This window comes from Coloeus monedula, assembly GCF_965178545.1.
Source record: "Coloeus monedula genome assembly, chromosome: 9".
Taxonomy (NCBI): Eukaryota; Metazoa; Chordata; class Aves; order Passeriformes; family Corvidae; genus Coloeus; species Coloeus monedula.
The window spans coordinates 28,868,448-28,892,854 of record NC_138789.1 but is presented as its reverse complement, the minus strand read 5'-3'; the positions used below and the strand labels follow the sequence as shown (position 1 = coordinate 28,892,854).

The 24,407-nt window shown below is 43.0% G+C and overlaps 1 protein-coding gene across 6 annotated transcripts in view; it reads right to left on the bottom strand.

Moving 5' to 3' along the window:
- FGGY (FGGY carbohydrate kinase domain containing) overlaps positions 1 to 24,407 on the bottom strand; it is a 258,204-nt gene that overhangs the window by 3,349 nt on the left and 230,448 nt on the right. For all 6 annotated transcript variants that reach the window (XM_082286809.1, XM_082286813.1, XM_082286810.1 and 3 more), the window contains one exon: positions 23,634 to 23,728. In XM_082286809.1, the coding sequence (XP_082142935.1) occupies positions 23,634 to 23,728 (95 nt within the window). The remainder of the gene's footprint in view (positions 1 to 23,633; positions 23,729 to 24,407) is intronic.

The following is a 24,407-nucleotide window of genomic DNA, read 5'->3' as shown; positions in this document are numbered from 1 at the left end:
ACATGAGTGCTCCACACACTTGTGTTGTGCTTTACTCTTACAGCTTCCAGAGCAGAACACGTCTTGTTGCTCTTTGGGAATTCAGCCAGCTTTGAGATAAACCTGTCTCCAGACAGATTTTATTTTTATGCTGTTACTCAGGGAACTCCAGGTCTCCTGGGCTGGTCCAAGGACAGACCCCAGATCCCCCAGTGCCCCCCGTGCCTCCAGCTGGGCCCAGCTCTCACACCTGGCACTTGGGAGCTGCTCTTCAAGGGCTCAAGCCAAGGCTGCCCAGAGCCTCCCCCTCTCCCTGTGAGGTCTCCCCAACCTGAAAGCACCAGCACAGAGTCCCCATCAGGCAGCCAGAGAGGTGTCACCACTCCCATGGCGCTGGGAGCAGGATGGGCTGGAGAGGTCCCAAAAGGAAAACTGGTCACTTAGGACCCGGTCTCAATTAGGAATCAGGGCCTGGCAGCTGCTTCTCTTCTGCTGGTCCTCCCACCATCCACCCTGAGTTAAGGAGGAAGATTCTCAAGTTTATCAGTTTTTCAGTTTATCAGCTAAAATACTTTGGTGTTTTTAAATCTACTGAAAATATGCAGACCTTTGAGAATCCACAGCATTAAAGTCTCACAGCAACTACCACGGGTCTGGGGAATAACATGGCAAAAAAATACACAGCCAGCAATTTTCAACAACTCACCCATTCTATGTTGCTCAAAATACGCTAAATTAATTCCCTCTCTCAATTCACATTTTAGTTGTGTGTTTTTCTGTGTTTTAAAGTCAGTTTGGTCATTGTTAGCTTGAACAAAAAACTTTACTCCCAGAGGAGAGTCTTTTCAACAATTTTCTGGGGACAAAGAGGAACAGAACATTGAAAATATGAATTTATAATGAAATGGGAAACAAAGAAACATTAGAATTGCATTACTGAATCGGATCAACCTTGTGGACTGCTCTGTCTCCAACAAAGCCTTAAATATAGCAAAGTGATAATACTGCTGTTCAGAAATAGTTTGTTTGAGGGTTGACATCCAAATCCATAATTCCAGTCACCAAGGATTTCACAATCTTAATTTGAATGACGCTCTATCTTCTTTGTTTGCCAGTCTAGACAGTACAATGAATACAGTGATTTAAAACACAATGAATTCTCTCTTAAAACAAAATATTTTGTAAAATTGCTTTTTAATCATTTCTTTTCTCTCTTTCCATAAAGGCTATGCTATAAATAAACCCTGAAAGTTCGCATTTGATCATCGTTTCTAAAGGCTGGGCAAGAGGCAAGTGAAGGGTTTACACAGAAAAAAAAGAGAGGCACTGTGGAGCAGAAATAAAGGGATGCATTCATGATTTCTAACCTTTTGTTGGAGTGTCAACGCTGAGACAGATACAAGCCAGTAAACACTCTGCTCTCCATGGAGAGACCCAGTCCAGCAGGGTTATCCCTGCCTGGGAAGGGAGCAGGGAACCAAATTCCCCAAGGCCCACCAAGACCTCAGGACAAGGTGCCACTTTGCTGCAGGGAAGGTCAGGAGCCACTCAAATCCACTTGGTCCTGGTGGCTGAATTCCAGTCTCCAGCATCATCTGGGGCATAGGATCCAACACTTGTCCAGTTGAGGAACCCAGGGCAGCCTCAGCAGGCAGTGGATCTCCAAGGGAAACCCTGCTGGAACCCAGGCAAAATCCTACCTCCTAAGGAAGCACGACTTTGATACAGCATCTAAAAGCTGGAACTTTGAACTGCTGTCCCTTCAATAATGGGAAGGAAAAGGTTTTTAAGCCTGTGTGGGAGGAGGCCCCAGGAGAAGCCCATCAGCCTGGCACAGGAGGTGCACACAGGGAATAGCTTCAGGCTGGGAGACCCATCTTCCCTGATTCGCTGCCCTTGGGATCCTCCAAGAGCGGCCTCACAAAACCCAGCATGATCCTGCTCATCCCACAAGGGGAGCTCATGTCCCTTGGGACTGCAGAAGGAGGCCAGTGAAGCCCACTTGTGAATAGAATCACAGAATCAACTGGGTTGGAAGAGACCTTGGAGATCATCAAGCCCAACCCAGAATAGTCCTCAAGTCTGATTTTCAGCAGTGACTCAAGGACTGATGAGGTTGAGTATTACTGAAAATTAATGGGATGTGAGCCCTTAAAGTACACAGCAGATGAGAAATCAGATTTAGGAACATCAGCCTTATCTTAAAAAGTCAAGTAACAGAATCCCAATTGGGCTTTTTCTTTATTTTGAGACTTTAAAAATTATATTCAAAGTTAAATGGATGCAGCATTTGAGCACAAATCCAATTTCCCAGCTCTGTTCTCCCCACTTAGTCATTTTGGTAATCCCAAGAAATGCTTGGACTTTTACCTAAGGTAGTTACTAACAATGAAACAATCACAGATCATTTGAAGTTTTCCTGTCCAATTTCAGTGGCTGAAAATTGGAACAGCAAAGCACCAAACTGGGGGGATCTGATGCTCCCACTCAGGCCAGCCTCACCTCTCCAGTGTTTCTGTCCAGTTTTCCTGTCACAGATCCAGCAGCAGGAGGAAAGTAACATAAAAGTTGCCCCATTCACAACAGGCTGAAATGTAGGAACATTCTTCCCACCAGATCTGTCCTGACTGCAGGACTCAGCAGGTGTTAAGAACCTTCACACTATCAGAGAGACTTTCCTTACACTTCTGGTCCTCACAACAAATAAAGTAAATAATGGTCTATGTAATTATTTTAACTGTTCTGCATCAGTGAAGAACCTCTCACCCATTTCTACTCCACACACACAAGCTCAGCTAACAGATGTCTTTAGCATCATTTTAAGAAGTCTAGTCACAGATATATTTGGATTTGAGGGACATAAATAGATTTCTTGAAATGCTGATGTTGAAGAAATACTTTTAAACTTTTATAAGAATTTTAAGCAAAGCTGCTATTTCCTTCTAGGCTTTTATTTAGGGATTGTTTGTTCCACAGCCCAGAGATGAAAAATTCATCTTATCCGTGTTTACAGGAGTTACATGAGTATATTTCTGTATCACAGGCCTAGCAGAACGTTACTTTTTAGTGGTACATGACTGCATGAAGAAAGCATGTGATGGACCATATACAGTATTTTTCTAGTGGTTCCCCCCCCCTAAAATTTGTTTGAGTTATAGGGGCAGATCTTGGCAGCATGCACAAAGCCCAGAATCTGTAACTCAATTCTCTGTGGGTTTCTGGATGGAGCGAGCCAAGTTTTAAAACACATTATGGATAAATATTAGAGCTGAGCAAAAATTTCACACCTAAGACCAAAGTGTGAAAATTTGGCTTTGATTCATTTCGTGAAAAGGTGGAAAATTTCACACAAGCTTGTATTTTCCTTTTGCTCTGATCCAACATCGATTTCTGTGTCTGCATCAAACCTCAGAGAGAGAGAGTTTTTGTCTGTCTGTGTGTGCACATGAGATACAGAGGAGGAGGGAGAACAGGATGGAAGGATGGAGGGCTGGCAAGCAGGACACCAGCTCAGGACCTGAACCCCAGTCTGTCTTCCAGGGAAAGTCACTGGCCTTTGGAATCTCTCTGTCCATAGGCTCAGAAACAGCACTGGCCCTCCTTGGAGGAGTATTTCATACATTTGTTTGTTACACTGAGGCAGCTCAGAAGAAGCCCAACGTTATTGTACCCTTCAGCCATCCAACTTGAGCTGACAGAGGCCAGCTGGATGGATCCTGAGCACTGAGACAAGGCGGAATTCTGGTTCCAGCACTGAATCAGATTCCAGAAAGTTTCAAGAGATTCCTGGAGTTATCAGGGACATGGAATTTACTCTTTTATTTTTCAGTTAAAATTCTCTCTCTGCAATGGGCTGTGCCATTTCCCCAGTTTGGTTTGGTTGGGGCACAGCATTTGCACACTCGAGGTATGTCCCCAGTTTTGCACTTTGGGTGCCACATGGAACTCCCAGCCCTCCTGCACCTTCCATATCCCACTGAAGGATGGATCACCCAACCTGTCCTGCGCCACCAGAGCAGCTTTTCACTCCTTAGAACCAAAACAAACGGAGAAGAGCTCTCACAGCAGCAGAGACAAGCACAGGTAAGGCCACGGGAGCACTTCTGCCTCTGCCTCAGTGGCTCCAGAGTGCCAGCCAGGCTATGGTCACCCAGTTTGGTGTCCCAGAGCCCAGCCAGGCTGGCCAGCCACAGGCACAGCCCTAAGAGGAGCAGCAGTAGCAGGGCAGCTGCTGGAAGGGTGCCTTGCCATGCCAGCCATGATATTAATTACTTATTCCACAGCCCAAATTTAGAATGGGATGAGGGTCAGCTCTGATTGCCACATCATCTATCAGCTGGAAACTATGTTTGGGTCTAAGCTCCAGCCACTCTGCTACTAAATATAGGTTGGTTAGCTGTTGATTTGAGTCTGCATTCCCCCAAGTTGCCTTTGACTATCAAATAATTAAGCAGTTTGCTTTGTGAGGGCTCTGTTGTTGGCACCTCTTCGTGCCCAAAGCTGCTTGGACACAAACCTGACGGCTTAGCAGAGGTTTCAGCTTCCCTGGGCAATGGAAAGAGCCCAAGTGCTCACCTCATGTTTCAGCTTCCCAGATTGCTGGCACTGGGTGCCATGAATCAGGTCTGTGGGCACCATCCAAGCAGTCTGGGGCAGGGTTTAGCTGCTCTTCCCCTGACATGAGCCCGTGCAGCTTCTCCATGAAGGGACTGTTCACTTCAGTGGCTGCGTGTGAAGGTCCCAGCCCAGGCTGTGGTGGTGATGCCACAGCTGGAACAGGCTCCTGACTCCAGCACCAACTGGCACTGGCAGCACATCTCCCTCACACCCTTCTGAGGTAGAATAAATTTAACCACACACAGCATCGCTGTTAAAATGGACTAAGAAGGTTTGTCCATAGAAGCCTCGTGAAAATATATTGATTTTAACAGTTTTTAGGCTTGGAAATGTTATGCTGACAGGCAGCTGTGTTTAACAGAACACAAGCTCACCTGGGAGTCAGGACAGCAGATTCCTCCACCAGCTCCTGATGCAGGGCACTGCCCAATCAGCCCTCTCCCTACTCATCCCTCCTGGGGATGGGGCAAACTAATCCAGGGAATGCTCCTCTGCATAACCTACAACACATTGCTTTGCTTCTCTGGCTCCCTCCTCACCCTCTGCTTGCAGCACCTGTCCCAATATTTTACCCTCAATTTTTGGTGGCAAGGCCTTTGGGGCATGCAGGGCAGGTGTGTGATTTCCACATGGACACTCACACCAAAAACCCAGCTGGGCACACAGAAATCCCTCCCTGCAAAGGTGGGAAAGCCCTGGCACAGGTTGCCCAGAGCAGCTGGGGCTGCCCCTGGATCCCTGGAAGTGTCCAAGGCCAGGCTGGACACAGCTTGGAGCAGCCTGGGACAGTGGAAGGTGTCCTTGCCCAAACCATTCCACGATTCTGTGATTTGGACTGGGGAGGGTAAAACAGAGACACTGAAGACCCAGCACAGGAGATCCTGACACTCATCTGGGCACTTCATGCAATATTTAGCTGAACTGCACCACCTCCTCCAAGGTGCAAAATTCAGATTTATTCAGCTGATTTCTTTCCATGTCCATGCTGAACATTCAGCTTTCCTCACATTTAGTCACCCAGTTCAAACTTTTATTTGCCATCTGGCAACAGACTGGGCTTTACTGGGGGGAGGGGATAAGAAAGGGGCTTTTTTTTTCCTTTTTTTTTTTTTTTTTTTTTTTTTTGCATCTGTATTTGCTTTATGAGCTATGGCTAAGGCATCATTTACACATGGGGAACTGGATCAGGTTCTCTCAATTCATTCCATATGTTCACTTACGTTGTCAAAACATTTCTTCGATCTAATTAATCCGCACACATCTCTCTGTTCATTTCCCCACTTTGGGCAGTTTCAGCATTTTTGGGGTACCTAGCTGGGACTTTGTCATCAAACCAACTTCTGCCTATACTTTGTTTTAGGGTTACTCCATCAAGAAAGCAAAACTATTTGCAGTATTTTACTCTTCTTCATCTATTTATTCTTTCCCTGTATCCAGCACTGGCTGAGGAGACCTTCCTTTCCTTTCCCCCTCATCTTTCAAATATATTCTTTGCCATGCTCCACTGTCTACCTGAGGTTAATGAGGGAAATCCCTGCTGTGAGTTTTGATTTGGGATTATTTTTTATTGGGTTAATCTGATGTGTGGTTTACTATTAAAAAGCCCCCAAAACTATACCTCAGAAATATGCTTACATTTTACCCAATCTGGACTGGATTTGGGAAATTACCCTGGACAGGGGCTCATAAAAAACAAGAGATCTTTAGAAAAAGTGTTTCACTACTGTAAGCCAGTAGAAGGTTGAGATGTTAAAACAGAGAGTAAACTGCATTAAAATATAGAGAGAGCCTTTTAGAAACCTTACAGATATGCCATGTTCAACAAGAAAAAAAAATATTTAAGAGATACAGAGATATCCAATGAATGGTGAAGAGAGAACAAATCCTAGAAGAAATGAGGAATCTGTTGAGAGTTCATCCTGGACTGCACAGCCCTTTCTCCCAGGGAAGCACAGCACAGAGAAGGCAGCTGTCCATGGCACAAGGCATTTGGTTTCCTTGCCATGACTGCTACAAACAAGGGGTCAACAACCTTTTCCAGCACACTGCTCCACAAAGTATTTTTCTTTCCTAAATTAAAGGCTACCCATGACTGAACTGAGTGAAGCTGAAGCAAAGGACACTCATCATTGCACGGGGGTGGACTAGATGACCTTTAAAGGTCTCTTCCAACCCAAATTATTCTATGATTCTGTGATTAGCTGATGATACTGTCCTGTCCTAAAAACTGAGCATCCTTTCTTCTCCAGATCTGAAAATCAGCCAGGGATGAGAAGCTACTGCTCTCATTTGTCTTCTGCCACTAGAACTGCCCTCCAAGAGTGCTCTTTCTAAAAAAGGCACTTTAAATGCTGGATACATATTGCTGAACTATTTTATTTTGGGAAGGATTCCTTAAAAATCTGGGAAGCCTGGTCTTATGGATGGGATTGCCAGTCAGTTGCCAAATATGCTCTAATAGCAGCAAGGGAGAATCTCAACCTGAGCTGTGGAACTCCCATGGACAGAGAATTCAGAGAGTTTTACTTGAGGAAACTGCAATAGTCACACCAGAATAGGTGTTCTGCTCCCCTTGCTACTAAAAACTTTGGCTTGTATCTCTTTTGGAGACCACTGGGAAATGATAAATACAGTTCCCTTTAGCACTAAAACTTCTCTGTCAGCAGGAACCTCTTTATGTGCACAATATCTGTGTACTGCAATCACATTTATTGCACAGAAAACCTGTAGGCACCAACTTGAACAAATTAATTTGGAAGAAACTATCCTTGTTGGCAAATGTCAGGTTACCCTTACCACCACTCTGGCTGACATTTTTCAATACAAAACCAAACCCAAGGGCTACTTATTCCCACCTGCCCCAGAGCCATAAAGAGCCTCTGATTACAGTAATATTCCATAACCTTTGTTACTGAGCAAATCCAAACCTGTCACCCAGCACTGCCAGCAGGAGTTTTTAAAGGTATCTCAGGCATCTTTTTCCTGAGCAGATGTTCTCAGGAAGCATTTGTATTCATTTGGCAAATAGAAAAAGAGCACATTTTCTAATTGCCCGTGCCCAAAACAAAGGCTGGTTCTGTCTGCAAACATCCCAGTTGGAATTAGAAGTGCATTTGCTGTAGGAGCAAGGCACCAGTGGCACCAGAGCTGGGCTGGTCACAGCCTGAGGTCCAACACAGCACCATCCTGCCCAGGGCTTCTCTGAATGCTAAGCTCCTGAGAGAGTCTCCACCTTCCCACCTCCAAGTTTTGGCCAGGTGGGAAGCTTGGGGAGCTTGTTTATAAGCTGTCCTTTTTATCTTCAGGAAAGGCAAACAACACCAAATCATTCCAGAGGGATGTTCTCACCTTCCAACACCCAGCCAATCACCATTCCTCCTTTTACTTTGCTATCCCATCCTATTTTCCCAGCTTTTTAAGAAGCCCTCAGTGAGCTGCACCTTGTGGCTCCTGCTTCCAAGCAAACCTTGCCCCTTCAGTCACTTCAGTGAGAAATTCCTAGGCCACAGCTCCTGAAGTGCTTATGAGGAAAAGCTCTTCCCAGCACACCTTCCATAACTGTATTCACTGGATTCATTTGCTCTGGAATTTTAACCCTGGACAAGTCACACAAGCCCTGGGATCAGCTCAGCTGGTCAGAACAAGGTGCTGCTAATCCCAAGGGTGTGGGTTTGATCCCCATATGAGCCCTTCACTTAAGAGATGGACTTGATCATCCTTGTGGGTCCATCCAACTCGGAATATTCTGTGATCCTGTGGAGCTTCTGCACCTCATTTCCTCATGTATTCCACAGGAATCACTAACACCACTAGATTAATACCAAACACTCAAGAGGAAAATCTGGCCAGTGTGGGACACAACTGAAGAAAAACCACTTTGTGCTTCACGATTCAGCTGATCCTAAGAACTGAGCCAATCCCTGCTGCTGAGGATCTGTCCTTTTATTTAAAGACAGCAAGCTGGGAAAAGAGATGAATAGCAGAGGCCCAAATGGCTCATGGAGCTTTTCACTTGTAGGTCACTGAGCAGAACCTCAGCGAGGTCAGTGAGTGTTGAGAGCTATGGTGGGATGCCAGCTTTTTATTGTGTCCTCTGCAAAGGGGATTTACTGGTTTCAAATTAATTTCTATCGTATGCAGCTTTCCCAACACGAAATGCTCCACTGTCACAGCTCAGTCACTGATAACACTTTGCAAAACCCCACAGGATAAACTGCTGCCACCACCTGAACACTTCCTTTTAAAATCACACTTGGAGAAGTGTCCTGACTGTGAACTGAGGCTGGAGGAGCTCAAAGAGCCTTCCCCAGCCTGGGTGGGGGCACAGCCCTGCGAGCAGAGTGGCAGTGCAGCTGCACATTCTGTTCCTCACTGGAGCAGAGCTGGGGAAAGGCAGAGCCCGGCTCCGGGGTTGTCCTTTGCTCCCCACAGCAGCTGCTCCACGAGGGAGGTGAGTGTGTGCTGGCAGCACCACAGACCTGCTCTTTGCAGAAAGTACTTTCTGAAAGGGAAAAAAAACCCAGAACAGAAGAAGCAAAAATGAACAATTCTATCATTATCTGATGTGCTGAGATCTCGGCAGGGATCAGCTCAAAGATCCATATTGTTTACAGCAGCTGATGAGTCTCACAAGTGCTGAAGCTGTGCTCTCGCTTAAAGTGCTAACATATTTACAGTTTTCAGTCCTGTCCTTAGCACTTATCTGTCATTTCAAGATGAATGCTCCTTTTGTACAGCCTAATCACTTGCATGAACACTCCACTAGCTCAAAATCCCAGATTTGTTTAGCTTTTCCATTAGCAGCAATTCTGTACTTTGGAAATTGCTTAATGCAGCAAATCTGAAAAAAACCAACTAGTTTTTGTTCAAAGGTATTTCTTTGGCTGTGACAAGTCTAGAATGGATGGAAAGATATTAAATTTCTTTTATCTGATCAAAGTCTGACTTTTACTGCACACCTTTCTAAACACACTTATCCATTGTTCTGCTCTGGCTTGGTTATTGACATTGGAATAATTAGTGAAAATCTATGCAAGATCAGACTGGATCAGCAACAGATCTAACTAAACCCCTCGTAAGAAGCCATTTTCTCATGCTCAACAATCTTTCTCTATTTATAATATTTAAAACATTTGGTAGGATCCCATCCTGCCCCCTCCTCTCCCAACAAACAGTAGGAGCATGTGCAACGAAAAGCTGTCAGTCATTCCATTTTTACAGGAATAAAGGAATGTGGATCATTCTACAATGCAGTAACTTAATTTAAAAAAATGCAACCCAGGCATGCAAGAAAAAGGATACAGTTCTAAGGAGGAGGTCTTACCCTGCTGGATGTTTTACATTACGCTCATTGGGTTACTGGCCTGCCACAAATCAGTTTCAGATGCACCTCAGAAAATGCTCAGCAATGCAAGATGCATCTGTTGTTTCTGCTAATCCTGGTCCCACTGCAGGTAAAAAAGGACAACATCTGATTTTCAGAAGTCTCCAGAAATGTCTACAACTGCAGTTTAGAAGGCTCCATACTTGAGCAAAAAGAGCACCTCAGTTATGTGTTGGGCACAGCACTAGTTACCTAAAGCTTCAGGCTGGGAATGAAAATGTCGATCTGGAATAAGCCTTTGCTGTTCCTAAGGAATTGCCAATCCAAACCCTGAGTGAATTTGTGCTTTAAAGGATGTGGTCTCCCATTCTGGCCCAAATATTCTCTAAAAACAAGAATTCTGCATATGAAGTGCATTTTTGTGCAGATGTACAACACAATCTTTAAATGTCCTGAATGCTGTAAATACTAAAAACCAATATAAACATCAGAACTGTAACCATGCCATGGTGTATAGGCCATCTTCCATATCACAGCAATGACAATTTACACAATAATAAACTGCAGTTCTAAGGTAAGATTCAGAAGTCAAAAGATGTTCCAATTATGTGTAACTGCATTGTTAATCTACAACCTTTCCATTCTGACTTATTTTAATCCACCAGAGAAACACCTTTAGCATCATCATAGATTTTCTTTGCACTTTTTGTTCTATCACTTTAATACAACCATGAACTCCTCCTCTGAGGTTTGTAAACATCACCAGATCTGCTTCACAAATCAGGAGGATGAAGAACAAAGTTACACAACTTGGCCGAAGTCACAGACAAAGTCAGTGGCTCAGGTAGGAATAAAGTCTATGGACTCTGCCTCTCAAGTTAGGTAACACAGATTGTTTTCTCATTGCAAAATTCTGCTTTTATTTACACTCAGAAGAACTTGCTGCTGCAGTAGCTCGTGTCAATTTGAACTAGCACAGAGTATGTCCCATTACCAGGCCATTAGTAAGAACTCCTTTGGCACACACAGATTTTGTCCTGTGTCCCTAGGAAATACTGCACTACATTTTACATGGTATGTGTTTGATCTGCAAAGCCAGGCAACTCACTCCTTATCTCCAGGACATGAAACAAGCCTGGGATTTGAGGTGTCCAACAGTTCTGGACATCCATATCTGGTCAGACTTAAGGAATTACAATAGGAGCAGGGATGCTGATAAACCAAGAAAAGCCCTTTTTCCTTAACCCTTCCTGGTAACGCTGCAGAAAAATTCTGCATGGGTGGAACATGGGCAAAAACCTCTCCAGCCCTAAACCCTACTGCTGGGTTTTATCTATCCACGGGAGAGTTCCCAGCTTTCTGAAGGCACAATCCAAAGAATGGCAAATGCCATCATTTGGAGAAACTGAGACAGTTACAAAACATTTTTTAAAAACTGTGGATGGGAGGAAAATTGGGCAGGGAAGCAGGAAGGCAGTGGAATGACACTCTGGTGTGAGAGATGCTGTGTAATTAGCCACTAGAGGGAACAAGAGTCATGCTCTTAATTAAGGTGCAGCCTCTTTTAGCAGGGGGGCCTGAGGGTTATCCTTGCCCAGGGAAGCTGGATGCCGGGTTGAACCCTTTCCCTGTAAACTCTGGAGTGGGACAAAGCTTTCCTGCCCTTTGTCTGTGTTTCATTCTCCCCTTTCAAGTCTCTATAGGCCTTGGTACAAGCAGGGAACAAGACTTGAATTCATACACCTTTCACATCTCCTACCTGCAATTAACTATTTTTTGCACCTGGTAAAAATATTTAAACAAAAACCTGGGATCAGAAGGGATGAGACAAAGGAGGGAATGAAAAAATAAGAAAAATTGTAAAGGAGACAAAGCTGTATTTTGCAGACAGGGTACACTTTGGTGTTGGCTCTTTTGAAGGAGAAGGGAAGAAAAATCACATTCAGCTCATTGCAAATGGTGTGAAAAATGTGGAGTGATGCTCTGCTGGCATCAACAGACTGAGACAGTGATTGGGAGGGATGGGGAGGACCTGCATCCTCCTCCTGCCTGACTGAAGGTGCATGAGAAAAATGAATGAGGCAAAAAGCAAAAGCTCCTCTTTTCCTCTGCTGGTGCTGAAGGACACAGACCTATTCAACAGCACAGCAAGGACTGAATCACAGACAAACAATCTTTTTATTACCATAAAAATGACAAATAAGTAACAGTTACAGCCTGTAAACACAAGACTCAAATTAAATAGAGTTCTAAGTGGTACAGTGTAAGTGGAAGCAGGATCCCACTCCTATTAGAGCCGGCTCAGCCTAAAGAGTATCAGATGTTACCCAGGCCTTAGAAGGCCTGGGACATAAACTATGTGTGTAAGAGAAAAAGAAGTCAAATGACTCATGACAGAGTTTGTTTTAATATAAATGACTTCTTCTGACTCTCTGCTTTTAAAGCCTTGCCACGTTCAGATCCTGAACAGCTAACCTGGGCAGCTGGCTCCCTCAGCCCTGTCCTTCAGTTTGTGTATAAAATGCTGGCATTTACAAACTCCTATTCCTCTGGCTGAGGGAGGGCAGTTTATTTTAGCACTGCGATCAGTGCCATAATAAATCTCCCCTCTTCCAGTCCAAGAACACTGGCACAGCCCAGTCAGTGCTCTGTGCATATGCTGTGCCCATAAAACAGAGGACATGCCACGAGGCTTTACTGATGTCCTGCAAGCCTCGAGAGGGGACCAGAGGTGAGGGATCAGCACTGAATGAGCCACAGTCCATCCCTTACTCTTTGCTTTTCATTATCTGAGAACATGGGTAAGGAACTGAGATGTGGAAAGAGTTGGGAAGAGGGAGACAGAACTGAAGGAGAGGAAAGAGAAGAGAAGAGAAGAGAAGAGAAGAGAAGAGAAGAGAAGAGAAGAGAAGAGAAGAGAAGAGAAGAGAAGAGAAGAGAAGAGAAGAGAAGAGAAGAGAAGAGAAGAGAAGAGAAGAGAAGAGAAGAGAAGAGAAGAAGGATCAACAATGGGAAAAAAGAAAAAGTGAAAACTACTGAACAAAAGAGAAGCACAAATGACAGGCAAAAATACAAGAGAAAAAAATAAACAACATCAGAGTGGGAGCAGGGAGAGGGAGATGGTGGCTATTGGGGATTTAGTGCTGAAAGAGAAAAGCCCCAGTCTCTGCCACACCTGTCTTTATTCTCTTTCCATGCCTGGTTCTCCTCTGGGATGAGTGTCCATGTCCAGAAAGCCACAGGTTTGACATTTTGTGTCTTATGGCAAACATGCTGAATATCTACGGGGCAAAGTTACACAAAGCAAACAAAAAAGTGAATCTTGCTTAGTCTCCCTTTCATGCAATTCAAGAATCATCCCTTAGATGGGACTATTGCAAAATTAAACAACCTTGCAACCACAACCAGTAAATAATGAGTAATGTGCTTGTATGTTCAAAGCTTTTATGCCAACCAATCCAGGAACGTGAGGAGAGCTCATCACAAAAAGGCCCCATTTATCAGAAGGGCTTCACACAGCTTAGCATCTTTAGGGCCATTACTCACCTCCCACACCTAAGCTAAGTGCCAGGTCCCAACCTAGAGCCTAACACACATCCCATTTATCTGCTGGAAGAGACACAAGCTGCTTCCCTCGGTCTTGTCTAGAGATACAGCATTCAATACCTAAACAACTTAAAGTTAACAGAAATGAGTGATTTCACAGCAACATAGAGAAAGCCACCAATCTGGGAAAATCAGGCAAAAAGCAAGTCTTACCAGACATTTTGAAAGCAAAGGGAGTCTGAAGGCTACAAAACTCAGCAGTATTTTGCTGAATATATCCAAGGTGTTTGTGCTACAGGGCTGGGCAATGAAGGCACCTTCCACATGTGATGTGTTACCACCATCCACCCCAGAGTTTTGGGAAGGAGAGGGTGGGCTGGGTGATGGTACAGCACTCCTATATATGCCTCTCATGCAGACACTCTTCAAAGGAAAAAATATTGATTAGAAGTTGGTTTCTTTTCCAGAGTGTTCTCCCTTGAGGGTCCCTGTGCTTCCCAATCTCCCAAAGAAGTGACAGGGTTAGATCTAAACATCCCTCATTAGAGAGGGCTCCACTGCCACATCACTTTACTCTGCTCCTTGCCCAAAGAATGTGCTCTCCCCAGAGCTCCCACACCCGCACTCCTCCCTAAAACCTCTACCTGGCAAAGGACTCTCTGGAAGCTGCGTGGCAAACAGCAGGTGCTCACACAAACAGGCCCTGCATGGGTCAGGAGGTATTTCTGTACTGAGGGTCAGTGATGCTCAGGGGAATGCAGCTCCCAGGAATGCTACACATTGAGTACATGCCCCATAAATCATTCCTAAGACAACAACCCCACTTGCTTTTGCTGTGCACTTATAAGGCACAGCAAGAGATGGATACAGCAGTTCTCCCTGTTTCTGCTCTCCCAATGTTTTTCAAGCCTCATCTGGAGGAATATCTTTGTGCAAAAATCTGCAGGTCAGGCTTTTCCATGCCCACTTGGTGGTCAGGCTTTCTGCCTTTATTTCCCTCAAGAGTGACAATTATGGTCTTGCTACTCATTATGTGGACACTTGTCCCAATAAAAACAAAACAGAGCCATGAAGAAAATTTCATATGGATTCTCTATATCTCACTGCCCAACTTCAAACTGTGCCTCAGAAATTTTAAGCACAGGACATGTGAAAAGTTGCTTCAAAACAAGAAGGAAAGGGTTGGGAACAGTTGTTATATGTCTGTATCTAAGAAACCAAGGAAACAAGAACATATGATTGAACAAAAAAAAGAGAATGAAAATAGGATTCCAATTCTGAGGAAAGACAGTAAGTGTAAAAAGCAGCTGCTGTCTAATAAATGTTAGGGGATCTCTCCTTCACCATTTCAGATCCATGATTATATGAAAGGGAATAAAGAAAAATGTCTTTACTGTTAACCACAATAAAATGTACTGGGCACTCTGAGATAGTAAACAGTCCTGTTAAACTATACCGAGAGAGGAAATGTTAAGAAACAAACCCCCCTAGACATCTTTAGGATCAAGGATAACACAGTATATGTAAAACACAAAACTTTTTCAAATATAGGGTAGCGAAAGTATGTCCTAGTGGTCTGAACTAGTTGCACCAAATCCCACAACTAAGTGATCATAATGTCCTTCAAAAACTTTAGTGTGAAAAACATTCAAGCATTTCAGACAGTGCTGTGACTCCACATGCTCGTGCTTTGCCACGGAACAGCCTGATCCCTGTGCTGACATAGCAAGAGTGCAAATCCCAGATGGAAAATTAATCTCACAATGTAGCCAGATTGAGTTTCCAATTCTCCAGTGCATAACTTGAAGGTTTTTCTCCTCAGCTACTGAAGAGGTGAGGGCAGAGAGACTTTAACTTGTTTGACATCCCAAACATCATTTAAGCAAGACACACTCTGAAAAGGACCTTCTTGGCTACTGACAGTTGCAAAAGATCCATGGTACCCTCCTTTGTCCTCATCCTTCCTATAAAATATTGCTATCACACTTTTCCCTGCTTAAATGGCCTGGACAGAAGGGGAGTCCAAGGTCCAAATGACTTCAGCTGTGTGTCTGAGAACATGGGTAAAACTGGTCCTTAAAATAGAAAGGAGAAGGATCAGAGTACACTTTTAAGAAAGTATCTATCTACTATAAAGACACATTTATGGTTTCCTCATATTTATGGTTTTCCTCAAGAAAAGACAGGGTCAGCAAGCTGGAAAAACTGTAAGGTTGTGATATTATTAAACTTCTACAAGCTGATCTTAATCTTACTCTTCTTGAAAAGAAAAAAAAAATCAACTAATTGTACATCTCCTTAGAAAAACTCCACTGTGGTCATTTCATGGTTTGTTACAAAAATACGCAGCAGCAGAAGCTGAACTATTCCAGGCAGCATTTTTTCTCCTGCTTGCCAGGTCCAGGGCTTACTGACAGATGAGAAAAATACCACTGGTTTAATAAGAGTCTCAACTTGTGCAGACTAACAAAACACTACATCTTATTCTTTGCCAGCATCAGCTGATGTGAGTTTTTAAAAAGATGAAAGACATGACAATGTAAGTGTTAATCCTACAGACAGAGGAGGTTATATTCACATACATGTGGTTGTTTCTAACACAGTAATTCAGGGTGTGAAAGACCCAGAACTTGGGAGAAGTCAGTGGAGCTGTGCCACTTTGCAAAGCCAGCTACACTTTCAGCATAAAGACAGATTAAACAGATTTCTTGTGTCATGTTTCCCTCCAAGAGGTCTTCATTACCTTTTCAGTCCATCCTTGTAAATGTGAAAAATAGGTAATAAAATCTTTATCACCAGTCTCAGCCAGGATTAATAAACAGGGAAGTCACACTGATATCCCAACACACAGTGCCCCATATCCTTCCACCAATGCCCAAATGAAAGGCCACGTTTTATTTCATTAGTGTGGTATTTCATGCTCATTTCTGCTTTCAGAGCAATAACAAGGCCACATCCCTAAGTACTGGACTGCTGAGCTTGTTAGAAGAGCTGTGCCAAACACTCAGCTCCTGTAAATGGGCAGTTCTGTTATAGCTGATATATCACATGGACTCACTGCAGCTGCCTTTCCCTGTCATTAAACAGTTACTGAGAAATTCCAAATCTGAGCATTTGTGTACTGCGTGACATTTCAAATGCAGCATGCTGAGTTTCCACAAAAAGGACAGCACTTAACAAAAGACACAGCCTTTGTATGCCATTACCTGTGGCATTCACAGCTTGTTCCTGAAGGGGTAATAACACAAACCAACTGCTCAAATCACCTTTATCATCTCAAGATGTGTCATCTCCCAGTGAACTGTGTCAGATTCCTGTTTGGGCTCTGATCCAGTAGGGTACTTCAGCACATGGGCAGTCCAGTTTGTCTTCAGCTGAACTTCTTGCCTACTTGAAAGTCAGGTGATGCACCCCAGTGCTTGACTGGATTGGGGCACTGGAGTAAACTGGTGTCACTCCTCCGAAATCCTGGAGCACCACTGATTTACATTGAGTGGGAATGCTGCATTAGGATTGTGGACTAAGATCATCTGTCATTGCAGCAGCTACATGACCTGCTATGACAAACTTTAATATTCACTTAGACAGGTTTTTACCTGTAATAATTTCAAGTGATATAACAAACATCCACAAATCATCTGCTGTGACAATGAACTAAACACTACTGCACAGCATGTACTGATCTGATAATATATCAATGTATGACAACATATAGCACTAGACATTGCACTCCCCCAAATACATTTCACAGCAACAGAATTATTTCTCTCCACTGCAGTATAAAAGGCAGCCAGCAGGATGATATCAAATGATGGCAGCTCTGCTTCTCATAAAAGGACCTTGGGGACTGAAGGAGATTTGTGTATCTGCACTTCAGCAGCACAGCAATGTGGAAATGTTAAAGTTAGTAAAGCAAACAGACCTCAAATGAGAAGGGCAACAGATGTCAACCAGTATCACATGTCAGTAAACAGCAACAAGGCAGAGGGTACTTTTCTAAGCACTTTTGTGAAAGCATCGTGTGAGCAGCTACAGCCACATCTCAGCTGTGTGATCTCTACAGGGTGGTGTTTGTGTGTGTGATTTAACTCCCAGCAAGAGAGGAACTCCAGCCACATGGAAATGCTGTCCACTGGAGTCAGCTGAAAGAAAGTAGAAAGGTTTCTATATATTTATTGTGGTTTGGAAAGTGAAAAAAGTCACACTCTCAAACCGATTGAAAGCTCATTCTGTGCTTGGCAGAGACAAACCAACATTTCTATTTCTCAGCTTTAATATAGAAGGATCATCCTTAGGGCAAAAGAGTAGTAGTGATTCATCTGCTTTTTACCCTCACTGCAAAGACTTCTGACAGTAAGGCCAAAATATGCTAACTAAAAAGGCACTCTTTGTACCATAAACACTAGGCCACAAGGAACTGGACAGTGGCCATCAAATCACTGCCTTTTCATTTCTCTCTCTCTCATCTATATTTCTCTCAAGATTTCTGGTAAGGAGGCAGCTGACTCTATACAAAAGCCAGAGGCATTGCCAGTATCTTGGTGGTTTCGTGCATGCCATATTGAATCTAACTTTATTACACAAGGAAAAAAAAACCACTCTCAGCTAGGGAAAGCCATATTTCAGTGTCAAAACACCAAGGAAAGAGGTAAAGGGATTCAGTTCTACTGCCAAGTCACTGCCCTGAGCCAGGCCTGGTTAGATGTAAATATTCTCCACAGCCATTGAGCAGCTTACATGACAAAGTTTGGTTCTCAAAGTCACTTGGAAGAAGAGGCCACACCAGCCAACGCCTACCCCGGAAAGCAAAAGCTTTTTATTTTTTGCTCGAGGATGGTCTCCACTAAACCTTGGGCTCAAACTCTACATGCCCAGATTTGGAGCTCTTGAAGGAAAGGAAGGCAAGGTCACAGCACCTTAACACACTCATTGTGTACATCATGGTGCCTAAAAAAAACCATCTCCTTCCTCTGCCTTTCCAAAATCCTCTGATTAAGGGAACGGAATAAAAAAACCAAAATGGCAGAAAGGCCTTTGCTAAAAGGTGCATTAATTAGGTAAGGCAAGCCAACAAAATGATTAATTTGCTGTTCTCCTTCAATATTATGTTTACACAAGTTGATTATAGCACTTAATTACTAATTCACCCTGCTCAAAAACAAGAGTGCTTTAAATTTTTAATGAGATGAGGGAAGGCAACATTCCCGAACCCAACAGGGAGAAGTCATTTTATTTCCTCTTTTGATTTCCCAAGTTATTACCATTTCTAAGGAAAAACTTATCCCTTCCCTGATCTTCCACTCAGTCCTTGCTTTTGAAAATATGGAAATCACGAGACGCTTGTATGAATTTCAATCCATGGCCTGACAGGTAATGCTTTGGAAGAGGAATAGAGGATCAGATCATCAAGTGCAGTGTGTCCACTGAAGTGGAACAAAATTACACCAGAAATGGCCTGATCCAGAAATGGAAATGGCCTAACCCCCTCCAGTTCTGTCAGCACAAAAGTTGAATATGTCCCAGTACTATTTATGGGTGTTCTTATGAAATGCTGTCTCTTCCCCATTGCCAGTTGGTCCATTACCAAGGTTGTGGACTAATTGTACTCAGGAACTTCTTTACATTCACAACTGTCTGTAATACTTTAATTGTTACAAGGCAAACACACCATGTATCATATGTTCTTCCTGGCTGATCTTCAGAAAACTTGTGCTATCTGTGGGGTTTGTTATTTGATTTTTCCCTCTGTGCTCTACCACCCAACATCATCCTGAGACAACTGAAAGAAGATATCTGTTAAATGAAGCAAAACCCAGCAGAGCACAAACAAAACTCCTCCAGGCTCCTTTAGTACAGAGTTGTGAGTGAATTATTTCCCTGCACCACCTTAACTTCAACTCCCACCTGCAATACAGTCCACAGACTCGGAGCCAGGGGACCACGATCCTCACGGCTCCTGGGGCTGCTTCCAGGGGTGCAGACTGGACCCAGGAGTCCTTCGCCTGCTCAGCTGCTACTGCTGCTAAAGAATCCAGCTAATCCACATGAAATAATTACCTAACACCTCTTCCTATAGAATCCAGCTCATTTTACACACCTCTTTTGTAGAAACAAAGAAACAATGAAAAAGCTTTTCCCTATCTTTTTGCAGGATATACCAACAACTTGCATAACAACCAACACCAACAAAGGAAAGAATAAACCTCCCTTAAAAGTCAATTTGATACCTGAAAAATCTGGTAGTCATGTAGATTCTAAATTCTACCTCAGTGTTTCACAGCAAAAATGTTCATAGAAAGCTGGTTACAGAGTGACCAACAAAATGCATTGCAGAAAATCAGAGTTTCTTCTCTCCCTTGCTGGCCAGTAACAATGTCCCACATGAATGCAGCATATCCAAAATAAATCTGGTAATCTGGTTCCATACAGGTAATTTTATTAATTGCTTTAATACGCAATTAAGGAATAGTCAGAGGGCTGCAGGGTTTTATAAGGCAATAATCCTGTTCCCTGGTGTACAGCTTTGTCCCGAAGAGTGGGCTATCCAACAAAAAAAATTAGCTGGATGACTGCCAAATCAAACAGCACCTTCTTCCCATTTTCAATTACGTATGAGTGGGGCAGAGTAACGAGGATATACTGGAAACTTTGACATTTATTTATTGAACATTTTTACTGAGAAGGAATTGCTGGCTGGCTAAACCGGAAACTATAATTTTACTATAGAAACAATCCCATAGAAAAGCAGGATCCTGCTGCTCAGCATGAAAGGAATGGCTAGAACCAATAAATTGACCCATCTAAGCTAGCAATGTTAAGGTAATTTCATTCAATGCAGCACGTATTTCAAAAATCCAACCCCCAAAAAGACAGTCTATATTTCAAAAATCTTTATGCCACACTGTTTTACACAGCACTGTCTGCTGGGGCCCAGCCAGGCTGTGTTAGAGCTCCCACAAAACCACTCAGAGAAAAAGTGTGCAGCATTTGTAGGGGCAAATTAAAAGATAAACCAAGAAGGAATTCAGAAGATTTTCTCCCCTTTCTGGAGTTTCTAGAGACTAAATAACCAAGAGATGAAATGGGGAAGAACTCACCACACTGAATGTTTTTTTTTCTTTTTGGATAGACCAATTGTTTTACCACAGCGGAGAAAAATGCAGGGAGAGTAAATGAAGAGGAAAATAGGGAAGTCAACATTCTTTGAAGCAACAACATATGGTGACCAGGCCTGAGAGATGGAGGTTATAAATCTTCCCTTGATAGAATTACCTAAAGATGAAATTGCAGCTTCAAGGGGCTTGAACTTTTCAATCCACACTAGGAGCTTGCAAATTGACCTGTCTGGTCACAGCTTTTGTGTTAACCTTCATTACCAAGGCTTCTCCATAAAGGCTCAGCACACTGAGAATTTTGGTGCTAATACAGATGTATTCAGCAGAAAGCATGGAAAAATTTGCACCAATCACTTGAAATAGGAAGAAAAATACGTGAACGTTGAGGATTAGAGCAAAATGCTGAATTGTTCAAAGAGCTGTTGTATGGGAAGGGAGAAGAGACAGGAGGCATGTTGCTGCTTGTTTCTTTGAGAATAAACTTGAGAGGATAAAGGACAAGCTCTTTAGTGTTCCAGCCACTATGACCCACTGCCCAAGACAGGTCAGGGAGAGGCTCCTGCTGTCCCATGTGTGCTTCTGGCTGGAAGCATCACCAGCCATGTGTGGTGAGTGACTGCCTGTCCTTGGAAAAACCATCCTCTGAAGCAGGTGCTTCCCCATCTGCAAGCCCCAAGGATGGGACACCACAGGACTAAGCACCAGGACTGTGCAGGAGGATGAGAGTACAGCAAACACCACAGCCACAGCCCTACCCCAGGAAACACCCCCCAGTTCCAAGGCATTTCTTACCTGTTAAGTTAAATAAAGCCTAACTCTGATTACTCCATAAGGTTACCATAGAGTTGGCTCTTCCCTAGATGACCCATCTTGTCTTTCCTCTGCTGAACAGGATGTCCTGGTAGAGTTTGAGGATCTTGCCTTTGTGTCCAGATTCTGAGTGAGGCAGCTGCTCTGACCTGGCTGCCCCATGCCCCAAATCCCTACAGGATGCACATTCCCCTCAGATTCAGCATCCCTGGTGGGTTTCACTGTCTGGCAGCAGCCAATGCTCCTGTCAGCAGAGCATGGTAAAGCTGGACTAAGATTAGCAAAAGTGATTTTGAAGGATCCAGATTTGGGTGCTGCTTCCAAGCTGTCCTAAAACTGCTTGAGTTTTAGAAAGTGGAGAACAGCCAACCCATAAAAACCAGGGAGCTTTTAAACATTCTGATTCTGACACTGAGTGGAAATGTCCAAAAATTGTTCTGAGAAATGTGACCAGTGACTGGGAAAAATACAGTAAAAAATCCCCCTCAAAAACCCATAGACATAAGGAGAGAGGTTGTAAAAAACCCACAGTTTTCTCCTTTACTATTACACTGAGCAAACAAAGAGCTTTGGAAAGCACTGCAATTAAGCACAAACCATCTATTAGAGGAGAGGTAATAACCTGTATTTGCTAAGTCTACAAAGATGCTGAATGTTTGCAGCAGCACCTCTAAGAAAGGGTTGTTTTGGAAGATGTGCTACAAAAATAAATGTCAGGGAGGTTATTGAACTGCAATGGTAGATACACATTTACACTTCCCTGTCCCTAAAATAAATGTATTCAGTCTCTCCTTTGTGATCCCAAGTAGCTAAATTATTTTTAAAATATTCATATCTGTTCTGAAATTACTGGATATTCTTATGAAATATTTTTATATAAAAGGGCAGGGTTAAAAACTAAAGGTAAGTGAATACACAAAAATTGAATAAAATGCAACACAGAAAACTTCACAGCATTAGCTTTTTCTAATGTTGATAAAAACAGACTTAATAAAATCAGTTTTGAGACCTTCAGTTATTGTACAGCAGTGGAAAACTGGAATGAAAAATGTGTTTGAAGGCAGAAGACTAACAGAAGAGTAAGAATTAAATATGAAGTCCTGTCACCGAAAGCTGCTACTGAAATTCCACTTATCACAGTAAGGTCTCCTTACAAGCACTGGAACTATTGCACACAGACATACATGTTGCAGTCTGTATTTGCTGCAGTGGGATTCATTTTAATGGAAACATTCTTATGAAAGGAAACTGCTCTTCCTGCTAACCTACATAGCACTGTAGAATATTCCCATTTGGAGAAGTGCCAAGCACAGCCCAGCTCCTCGGCTTATGTTGAGCTGTTTATTGATTCCAGTGGAACTGCACCAATTTAATCAGGTCAGGGAGCTGACCTCCCTATTCACAAAGTATCTCCAGATCAGCTTTTGTGCAAAAATTCATCTACAAAAATCTGTGCTCGATGTTATAAAGAAAAATGCAACAAATGTATTAGGGACCATCCTGATAAATCATTCTGTCCAACTGCATTGTGCTCTTCAGTGTCCTTGTGCAGCATGAGGAAAGGACATGGCTTATGGGATTGCCAGGTGGGAAAACAGGCATGATTTGGGACAATCAAACCCTTCTTTGGGTTTCTGATGCCACTGTTGTTTGTATAAATGCAGCTAAGTCATGCTTTGACTGATCCACTGAAAAGAAAAGCCTCACTGCTACTTTTGCAGCTGTTAATGGACTGAAATAACATGAATGAACATGAAATTCCATCCTCATTATTAACTCTGCATTCACTGGAGGCAAGACAAGAGCTCAGATGTGTTATTTTTTACTGCATAAATAATGCTATGGCGCTTCTTATGTTTGACATTCCTCAATACAAAGGAAGGAAAGTAGGACAAATGTAACTGAGATGAAAGTGTGACCCTCGTGCAGGATCAGAGCCTTGCCAAATTCCCTGTTCTGCCTGTAAAATTACATGGGCTAACTTCATACACAGCAGCTTCTACACATGTCCCCATAGTCCAAAGACAAATTAATCCTCAGAGCATCTAAGTAACATCTGGAGTTACACAGAGGGTGGAGAGAAAGCAATGCTGGCTCTTGTCTGGCTCTGCAGAAGGGACAAACTTTTCCACTTGGATTAAGGTCTCTGCGTGGTGCCAAAAGTCAAGGTGTAAAACACATTAAAACTGAACAAAAAACATTAAAACTGAACAAAAAATGACATAAAATCAGGTACTGCATACCTGGATAGATGCAAAATCCCCAGAAGCACAAGCTCCAAGAATAGCAGCACCCACCAAAACAGACTCCACTTCTTTGGACAGCACAACAGGCTTGCCTGCAAAGGGAAGAGCCAGGCCTCTGTTAGGGAACACAGCAGCTCTATAAATAATTAAAACCAAAAAAGACAAACAAAAAAGGAATCAAAAAGGGCTTGAAAACCATTCCTCAAAACCCCATTCAGAGCTACATCCTGCTGTAGATTAATGTAAATCTCTCTGCTCTGTGGTTCCAGGCTCCAAGAAAAATGCAGCATTTAAATAAAATCATTTTAGCAAAATATTAATGCAGAACATAAAGCACACAAAAAACCCCAACCCCCCAGATCTTTGACACTGGCTTTTTATCTCACTCAAAGGGCTTGGTATAAACCTGTTACCCACACCCTCCAAACCCACGTGCCTATTAAAAGTTGACCTGGAGGGGAAAACAAGGCGGTCTCCTTTTTATTTCTTTTGCAACAAACAAAAAAAGATTGTTTGTGTTTGGTTTTAAACATACAGCCAACAAAGCCAGTCTGGTTTTGCTGGAAGACATGAAAATATGAGTAGTAAACCTTCTCAAGGTATGTATGAAATAATAAGAGAAATCTTGTCTTCCAAATTGTGCAAGATACTCAAAAACCAAATTAAAACACTGGAAGAACAAGCAAACAAATATTCTGAAGTAGAATTAAAAACTAGCATTTCATCACCCATGGGTACTATAGTGAACATACTTTCCCTTGGTTTATGCAG